This window comes from Heliangelus exortis, chromosome 6 (assembly GCF_036169615.1).
Source record: "Heliangelus exortis chromosome 6, bHelExo1.hap1, whole genome shotgun sequence".
Classification (NCBI taxonomy): Eukaryota; Metazoa; Chordata; class Aves; order Apodiformes; family Trochilidae; genus Heliangelus; species Heliangelus exortis.
The window spans coordinates 499,155-508,737 of NC_092427.1; the positions used below are offsets into that span (position 1 = coordinate 499,155).

General features: G+C 43.5%; 1 protein-coding gene across 3 annotated transcripts in view; it reads left to right on the forward strand.

Annotated features, from left to right (window-relative positions):
• The window catches only part of ACVR1 (activin A receptor type 1), a 49,531-nt gene extending 40,583 nt beyond the window's left edge, over positions 1-8,948 (forward strand). For all 3 annotated transcript variants that reach the window (XM_071746313.1, XM_071746312.1, XM_071746314.1), the window contains 4 exons: positions 506-781; positions 3,463-3,660; positions 6,701-6,831; positions 7,630-8,948. In XM_071746313.1, coding sequence (XP_071602414.1) covers positions 506-781; positions 3,463-3,660; positions 6,701-6,831; positions 7,630-7,764 — 740 coding nt within the window. In that variant the 3' untranslated portion in view covers positions 7,765-8,948. The remainder of the gene's footprint in view (positions 1-505; positions 782-3,462; positions 3,661-6,700; positions 6,832-7,629) is intronic.
• The last annotated feature ends 635 nt before the right edge of the window (positions 8,949-9,583 follow it).

Sequence of the window (9,583 nt, forward strand, 5' to 3'; positions counted from 1 at the left end):
TTCTTTCTGTCATATTTGGGCTTTTAATAAACATGATTTGTTTCTCTAGCTTGGGAATAAAACTTCAGTTCTTCCCAACTGAAGATGTTGAGGTCAACAGTGCTGGTACAGAATAAGTTCAGAGGCAGCAGAAAGAGCTGCCCCTGAATTTTGGTTTTATTTTTAAGACAAGACATTTTTGACAGCAGTTCTTGAGGTTCATGCATTTCAAAGAGATATTTTTCTCTCTGTGGTCCGAAGAAGGTGTTGTGTTTGGTGTGAGTGACAAAACACACAAATCCATTTTTGTGGATAGACTTGGAGTTCAGTTATATGTCCAGAACATGTCAACTCTTGCCATCATGGTAAACCTGCAGTCTGTTTCCAGTGCAGCACAGTTGTGGAAAAGTTTTAATTAGACTGTAAGAGGGGCCTAGTAATAGTGGTTCTTTCCTTGGAGAGGAGTCTGGAAGCAGCTCTATCGCTTCATTTCATTGTTTCTCCTTTTCCTTTCTTCTCTTTCTAGGTTTTATTGCATCTGATATGACTTCCAGAAACTCCAGCACCCAGCTGTGGCTGATCACCCACTACCATGAGATGGGCTCTCTGTATGACTACCTGCAGCTCACCACCCTGGACACGGTCAGCTGCCTGCGCATCGTCCTCTCCATAGCCAGTGGGCTGGCACATTTGCACATTGAGATCTTTGGCACCCAGGGGAAGCCAGCCATCTCCCACAGGGACCTGAAGAGCAAAAACATCCTCGTGAAGAAGAACGGACAGTGCTGCATAGCAGATCTAGGTGGGACATTCCGTGCTGATGTGCTCGGTGTGTTGGGCAGCGTTCAAACGTCTTGGGTAACTGCAGCCGGGGAAGTTTTAGGGGAACTTCCCTTCAGAAAACCCTCCCGCGAGGTGCTGTCACCCTGAAGGCTCACGACATCCACTAGGTGGCACTTAGAGCTCACAAATGTCACTGCTGCGGAGGGGACAGTGCAGCCTCTACCTGCAGGGGCAAAGCTGACATTTGGGGCCTTTCCTTGGGGTTCCGTTGTTAAATTCCATTCACAGATCCCCAGAGGCAATAGGTGTTGGCCTTCAGCTCAGCTCTGCATTAATAAATGTCCTGCCACTTGCAGTCAGAGAACTAAGCACTCTCTGTTCATGCTGGGGGGGTCCATCTATCTTGAGTCTTTAGCCAGATAACTCAAGAATGCCCCAAACTGGGTCCCCTGTGACCAGCTGGTTTTAGGCTTTAAGCTGGTAGGGTGCTGAGGAACAGTTACAACAGTTTGGCTTGTTCACACCTCAGGGGTACGTCTGACAATATTTTTTTTCTTTGAAGAGAAAGGAGAAAATACCAGTAGAACAATAGTGTTGGGGATTATTGTCTAGACAAAGAGTGTATTGGGAGATGGGATTTTTTTCAATAAAAATTGCACTGCATAGTTCCTACTGCTTTTGCCTGAGGGACATGAAATACAGGGTGGTAAAATACCTGTTTTATAAATTGTGAGATCCTCAGGCATGTATCTGGCATGTTCTTCCTTTTTTCCTTATCTATAAAGGAGACTTACCAAAGAGTTTGTCACTTCTGCCATATAGTCATGCCCTGTTTTTCTGTATAGCTTTGTCATTTTTTTATTCCTCTGGTCTCCTCTGTTTGAACACGAGCACCAAACATTAAAAATGACACTTGGAGACTGGTGAGCATGAGTGGATGGAAGGAGTCCCTGCAGCTGTGCTGGACTTGGGTTCTGTTGATCACACCAGGTTCTGGACTTGTGATGTGCCTGTTAAGAATAGGGGTCAGCTCTGAAAGAGGAATAAAATCACTCTTCTTCCTCTTGAGTGTTAATGGCTGTCTGAAACAAACACTGCTCTTTGTAAGGAAGGTGCAGGAAATGCTGGCAAAGCGAATTTGCTCATTTTTTTTTTCTAACAGATCCTCCATTCTGTTTAATCCATTTTTATTCCTGTCAAAGATTTTTTTAAGAGCTTCTCTGTCAGCATTTATACCCCCTTAAATTAAATGTGGGTTGATATCTCCTGAGGTGAAGCAGTGCAGTATCTGGATGCCACCATGATGGGAACCTGATTACAACATTGCTGTCCCCTGACCTGGTTGCAACACTTTCTCAGTTTGTAACGTGCTGGATGCTGACTTGCATCCCTCAGCCTTAAACCTTTGACCTGTCAATCTACTGAGTCTGTTTTGCCCAATTTGGATGCAGTATTAAGATTTTTATCAAAGAGTTCTCCAAAGTCTTGACATCTTCAGAATTTGCCAAGAAATTTGTTTTCTAACCTTTGTTTCCAGTGTGCGAGGGTTTTTTTTAATATTATAATTTGTATATATTGTATTAATTGAAATTAATAGAAATACAAATACAAAAAAATACATACATGTGTAAGTGTGTGTGTATGTATGTATATACATATATATATACAACAAATATTTTTATCTGGAAAACAGACTTTCCAGATTGTCTTCTCAGCAGTTATGGGAGTAGTAGATGGTATCTTTCTAGAAGTACCATTAGCATTTTCTGAGCAGCTTGAAAGAACTTGAAGCACATTTTAGTGGTAGAAAATGTTTTCTGAATTTTTATTATGGTGAAGAATTGACCATTTTTTTTAAAGAAAAAAAATATGTTTAAGTTAATTTTTTGTAGGACAGAGTTAAAAAGCTTTTTAAGTTTCATCTAAAATAAACTCATGGTAAATGTAAATGGTATATGTTATTCTTACAAGAGTTGTTGAGGCAGTTAGGGAGTGTTTTCTATTGCTTAGTTACGTCATGCACCTGTTGCTGTTCAATTTGCAGTGCTCTCTGTTTACCATGGCAATATGAGTACTCTCTGTTTCCAAATTTGCAGTAATTTAGTCCCTCACGTAATGTTCTTTGCTTAACTGTTCAGTAATTAGTAGAAACCAGGTAGAGTGGTTTTGACTGAGTCATTTTAGATCAGCTTGATGATGTTTATTTTTCAAGATACTGCAAATATGGTGGTTTTTTTTATTTTCCAGCTTTATTTTCTAACTTGTGTATATCCATCACGCAGTGTTTTTCTTCTCTCTTCACCACAGTTCTGATATATCCACCTACCCAAAAGCTCTATAAATAAATTTGAGCACTGTGTAAAATTGTTTTCTTGTAAGTAAGATGCTTGGCCTTCCGTGTATCCGTGCCTGGAGCGCTGGTGACATCCAGTGGCTGCAAAACACTTAATGACAACATTTTGCAACAGAGCAATAACGTGCTTAATGGTAATCCTAGAGGAGATAATTGGTCTCAGTCTATGGACACAGTGCCTGTTCTTGATAGCAAATTTGGAGCTGACCCAGTTGGTCTTTGGACAGTTGGACTCTCGGCTCCTTCTTTTTTCCGCAAGCGTCTGGGGGGTGTCACTGCTCACATGTCACTTCCAGTGTGCAGTTTCAGAGGGCACTAACAGTGGTGTGGTGTTTTCTGTCCTCCAGGCCTTGCAGTCATGCACTCCCAAAGCACCAACCAGCTGGATGTGGGGAACAACCCCCGCGTGGGCACCAAGCGCTACATGGCTCCAGAGGTGCTGGATGAAACCATCCAGGCAGACTGCTTCGACTCCTATAAAAGGGTGGACATCTGGGCTTTTGGGCTGGTCCTCTGGGAGGTAGCTAGGCGTATGGTTAGCAATGGTAAGTAGCTGGGACTCCTCTCCTTGCTCCTAGAAGAATTCAGATAATTCGTAGCAAAGCAGCTGCTACCAAAATACATGGGATGCACCGTAAAATGTTTCCAGGTAGATCCAAAGTACTTTGATTTCTGCCACTTTGCTGCCTGAGTTGAAGTTGTATATAGAAATACCAAGTCTCACCTAGTTATCTCTTGCAATGAAAAAATCCAGAAAATGGGACCTATTATTTAAATATCCTGGTGCTGAAGTTTTGATACAGGTGTGTTGCTGCAGTAGCTGCAGTTGACAGACAGACAGCTTCCCTGAGCTACATTCGAACTGCTGAGCTTGGATTGTGCTGGGCTGTAGAACTGCCAGAGATGACAGCTTACTGGATCAGGAATTGAGGCTGAGCTCAGTGCCACCGTGGAGACACTTTTCACAGTAGTACAGACACACTGGTCATGAAGTTTTGCATTAAGGTGGTGGTGATACTAATTCCACAGTACCTGATTCCAGCTGCTCAGGGCTTCTGGCTGTTGCCATAAGCAATTAGATTTCCTTGCACTCACTTGAAGCAGGGAATGTTTTCTCTCAAATCCCAGTGTTTAGCTGTGTGGAAATCATCACTTCATGGGGTGGTCACTCAGATAATCCTCTCTGATTTATAGGAAGATTGGCACTGGGAGTGAGCAGGCTGAGGTCCTGTGCTCCTGTGACTGGGTGGTGTGTCCTGGGTGGGCAAGAGGCACTGGTCAGCTGTGTCTGCTGGACAATTCTGCTGCTGCCCCACACTGATGGACATTTCTTATCTCTCATTTACTGGGGGGAAACAGAGTCTATTCCAGTGAGTCAGACAGTTCATGGAGACACTGGAGTTGTTGTAATCTGATTAAGTCTGATATTGTTAATTTTGTTTTTAATGATTATTTTTATTTTTTAATTTTTTTTCTTAAACTTACCTAATGGGCCTCAATGTGACACAGATTCTCAGAACTCTTCTGTTCTGGCTCAGTCTAAGGTAGAAAATATGGTAGTAATTGCTTTTGCCACAGCCAAGAGAACTTGTGTATCATCTTAGTGAGGAGCCACTCCGCATTTTTCTCTGTACTTGAAAAATGTGATTAACACCCCCAAATCGGTATTTTTCTCTCTTTAAATAGGCCAGTTCCTTGTGTGGTGGATGTTCACTGCTTTTGCATGTGCTCCCTTCCAGTGCCCAGTGCCTTGCTGCCTCTTTCCTTCCCTGGTGCCTGGCACTTCCAGTCCTGTTCCTTGTGAACCTTCACGGTCACTCCTGGTGCTGTGCTCTCCCTCACTTGTGACACCAATGACAGAAGCTCAAAGTGTCTGCTCAGAGCCACCCCTGGTCCCTCTGCAGGGTGTCTGTCTAGCTCTTTGCTCCAGCACTGGATTCCTGTGGACACAGGACAGGCTGACACTAAAGTGATGAGCAATAAAGGTGAAAGAACCCTGATGAACCCTGGTGATTGTGAGTTCAGTCGATGTGAGCAGCCGGCAGCCCCAAGGAGGGGAAGCACAAAATATTGTAAATTACAGCAGTTGTGTTAAAGCTGCTCAGAACAGGGGGAGCTGCAGGCAGTGCTGAGCAGCCTGGGGTGTGTCCCTGGTGGCCCCGGGCAGTGGGTGAGGGCATCTCTGCCACAGGTCAGAGCAGCTCTGCTGGCTGGACAGGCTGGGACAGAGGTGAGGGGGCTGGCTGGGGCTCTGCTGAGCTCTGCTGGGCCCGGGACACTTGGCTGGGTCCATCTGAGTGCTCTCAGGCTTGGTGGGAGGGAAGGCTGGAGCCAGCTCATTGCATATTTATTATTGTGTGTCTTCTCTGAAATAGCCAGTCACATCCTCTGTTCTGGGGAAGGACCACCTGAGAACAGTCAATTAGAGCCAGACTCTCTTTACAAAGATGTAGCCGCGTCTTTGAACTGTCCTGCTGTTTTCTAAGGGAGTTCTAATGTCCTGGAGAGCCTTTTCCTTTTCAACTAGTCAGCACAGATTGGGATTTACAGATTTTTACAGAGGATCCGTGGGATTTTGATCTTCAGTACAAGAAAACTAAATCCCAACCACTGCAGCAAAGTTTGAGGACCTCTTTTCAACTTCAGTATATCCAAAGAACAGAAATTTTTCTCCATTCTTCTTCATGTCTGTCTGGCTGTGGGACAGCTGCCAGTCAGCTAAGAAGCAGTTTTCAGATAGTTCTGCCCATGTTTCTACCATTCATAGAGGCCTCACTTGCTCAGTGTTTTTCCAAGCTGCAGTCCCAAATGCCTCTCACTGGACACCAGTTTTTTAATTAGCTTCTGAAGAAAGTTGAGCTCTCTATAGGTTCGTTTGTGGGCTTAACCACTGATGAAACATCGGTGCTGCACGTGCTGTGGAGAGGAGGTGAAAGGCTGTTCAGCCTGCCAGTTCTGTGTAAGTTGGGTCACAAGCTGTGAGAGCACACACACAGACTCATTTTTCACTGAAGAATCCCAGAAGATGCATTCAGCCACTGGGTGCCACAACCTTTAAGGTGTTTGGCTTTGTGGTGGCAATTACCTTATATATATCACAGTTTTAATAACAAGAATTAAAATTATTTGAAGTGCCAGCTTGAGGGTCAGTAGATGCTGAGATTCCTATTGGGCCCCTTCAGGGATCATGAAATGATGTGAAGTGTGTGGTCAGCCTTTTAAAAACCATGGTGCAGACCTTAATTTTTTTTCCATTAGCTGGTAGAAATCTCAGTTTTGTGGTAGTTAGTAAAGCTGCACACGTTATATATAAAAGGTGGCCTTTCAGAAACTGGGTGTTCCTTGTCATTTCATCTCAAGCATCTACAACATGTATGTAGTTCTTATTTAATGTAATCTGTGCCAATTAACATTTCCTCTGATGGCAAGTGCAATTCTGTTAAATGGCTGCTTGACTCTGTGGTGTTTCTTTTTAAAGCATTTTGGTGCTTCTTAGCCATCTCACCTGTTCTCTCCTTCTGTGCAGAACTGCAGTTGCACTGTTATGGTCATTAAACTGTGTCTGTCCTGTCTGTGCCTCACTAGGTATTGTGGAAGACTACAAACCACCATTTTACGACCTGGTTCCAAATGATCCCAGTTTTGAAGACATGAGGAAGGTGGTCTGTGTAGATCAGCAAAGACCCAACATTCCCAACAGATGGTTCTCAGACCCTGTAAGTGGGTGCTCCTGGGGGTTGTTTGCAGGAGGCAGGAGCTGACCTGTCCTCTTGTGAAACAGCATGGATGTTATTTCCAGTTATCACTTGGAACTGAAATGCTCTCAGGGATACTTGTCAGGAGCATTACCCATGCTGATTCCAGAAGGTGTGGACCTTCCTCTTGGGGCAGGAAGAAAACACTACGAGCAAACTTAAGATTATAAAGTCAGAGCTGCTCACAGACGAGCCTTTTAGTAGCAGGATTTAACAGTAACTTTGTTAAGCCTGTTCACCACTGTTTTGTTCCCTATTACTGAGGGTTGGTTTGAATCTGCATGGCTGGTGTGGGCCAGCAAGGGTCAGAGCTTTTGGCTGTAGAGCTGTGCTGCTGCACCAGCCAGCTGTGAATCCAGCTGTTCAAACCTCTGCTGGACAAGAGGAAACGGCAGGCAGAAAATCTGCACCTCCTCTGGCTTCCCTCCTTGAGTCAGTTGTGCTGAAAAGAGATTGTGTGGAGCATTTTCATTAATTAGAAAAAACAAAAAATTGATTGTATAAATCTACACTAGCTTGTCACTCTAGGGAGCTCCTTGTCTGGTTATTCTCTTGGTTTAACCAGTTTATCAAACCTGAGGTGTTTTTTTTTTTTAGCTTGTTCATTTGACATACAGCAGTGAACTCTCTGTAGGGTCTGAAAATTGAGTACTAATAGGGCAATAAAAACTTCTTGTGTTAGTGGTTGACCCAGCCGGGTGCTTTCTTGCCTGTTGATTTGTGTCCTTACACACGTTTTGTTTTCTGTTCCTTCCCCAGACACTAACATCTCTTGCCAAGCTGATGAAAGAATGCTGGTACCAGAACCCCTCAGCCAGACTAACAGCCCTGCGAATCAAAAAGACTTTGACCAAAATTGATAATTCCTTAGATAAACTGAAAGCTGACTGCTGACCTTCTTCTCGTGGTGCTCTCCTGATAGGAAGGCATTTGTCTGGCTCAGAAGCAGCCTGCCCAGAGGGTTTTTACCATTGGTCCCCATGTGGCTGCTCACAGAGGCAGAGTTGGTACCGAGCCGTCTGTCTGGGAGACATCGGAACCGAGTGGACTTTGCTCAGTGACTACAGTGGGCATTTCACAAATGGTCAAGCTGTAAAGACTCATGCTGGATGTACTGTTGCAAAGGTAGTGGCCTGAAGGAAGACAGAGAAATCCTAAGACAAGATCAGGGCATTAAATAATGGCTTTGAACAGCTTTTTTCTTTCTTTTTTTTTTCTTTTTTTTTTTTTTTTTTTTTTTTTCTTTTTTTTTCCTTTCCTTTTTTTTATTTTATTTTATTTTTATTCTCCTAATCACTCCCAGGGTGAACACATGGAAGTGGTAAATTTTAATCAGCAATATTGCCTGTGCTTCTCTTCTTTATTGCACTAGGAATTCTTTGCATTCCTTACTTGCACTGTCACTGTTAATTTTAATGACATGACTTGCCAAAAATATGATTGGCTGTATACTACATTGATCTATGCCTGAATAATAGGAAATGAATTTGGTAAACTGAAAATGTAACTGTCAGATTTTAGCTGCATTTTACATGTGTACTGATGTTTACAATAATGCTGAACATTAGGAATTTCTCGTTTATACAAAACTTGCAAATTATTTATTACTAGTGCACTTGCCAGTTTTTTAAACTGTAAAATAAGTGCATAAAGTTAAAGCTTATTTTTGTGGCCTCTTTCATGATTTCTTACACAGATGTTTTTGTAACACAATATAACCTGAAACATAAATTGTTTTCTGTATTATCATATTACAACTCGATAGTCACATTTTAAGTGCTTCACATTTGTAGGTGTGTGGTCTGTAACATATTTTCAGTTCAGATATGGAACATATATATAGCCATTACCCACACAACATTGTGTCTAGTATCTTACTGATCTAGAAAAGGAAAGCAATGGAGGAATTAACTAGAATTTTAGGTCATGAATGCTGTGGGGAAAATGCATTTTATTTCTTTTAAGCTACATAATATGCATTTAAACTCTGCCAGAAAAATAACTATTTTGTTTTAATCTACTTTTTCTATTTAGTAGTTATTTGTATAAATTAAATAGAATGTTTTCAAGTCAAACAACAGTGTTTTAGTTCTCTTCCTGCCTGTTAGCAACAGAGGGGAACTCTGCAGCAGTGGCAGCTCCAGCCGGGTGCTGGCAGGCGACAGGAGCTGGGCCAGGTCAGTACTGGGGGGACAGAGGGACAGAGGCTCTTGGCTGTTTGTCCTCTGCTGAGCTGGATCCCAAAATAGTGCAGCAGGGAACTGGTGTCCTCTGCTTGGGTGTGACACCAGCCCTGTCCCTGCAGCCTTCTGGGTGTCTTGCAGAGGTGTCATTCCCCAGCCCTGGGGAAGCATTCTGGGGGTACCCGAGAACTCTGTTCCCAGCCTGTGCCTCTTGGTGTGCTCATTTCACTTGTTCTGCCAGGTGGACGAGTAGCCAGGAAGTGACAGTGCCCTGTCACCCTTGGGGAAGAGCTCCTTTACTCATGGGTTTGAAATCTGCCAGGCAACCTGAGGACCTGGGTAGTAATTAGCCATGCAGACATGATTCCTCTCGGGGTTAAAACATTTCTCTGAGGTTCCCTTCTGTGCTCTAAGCCAGCCAGATTCCCCTCTCCTCTGTGAGGTCACCTCTCAGCCTCCTTGTCCTCCAGTCCTGCCTTTCCTTTTCTGCATTTCTGGTGTAGAACTGACAGCCAAGTGTGTGGGGCTGA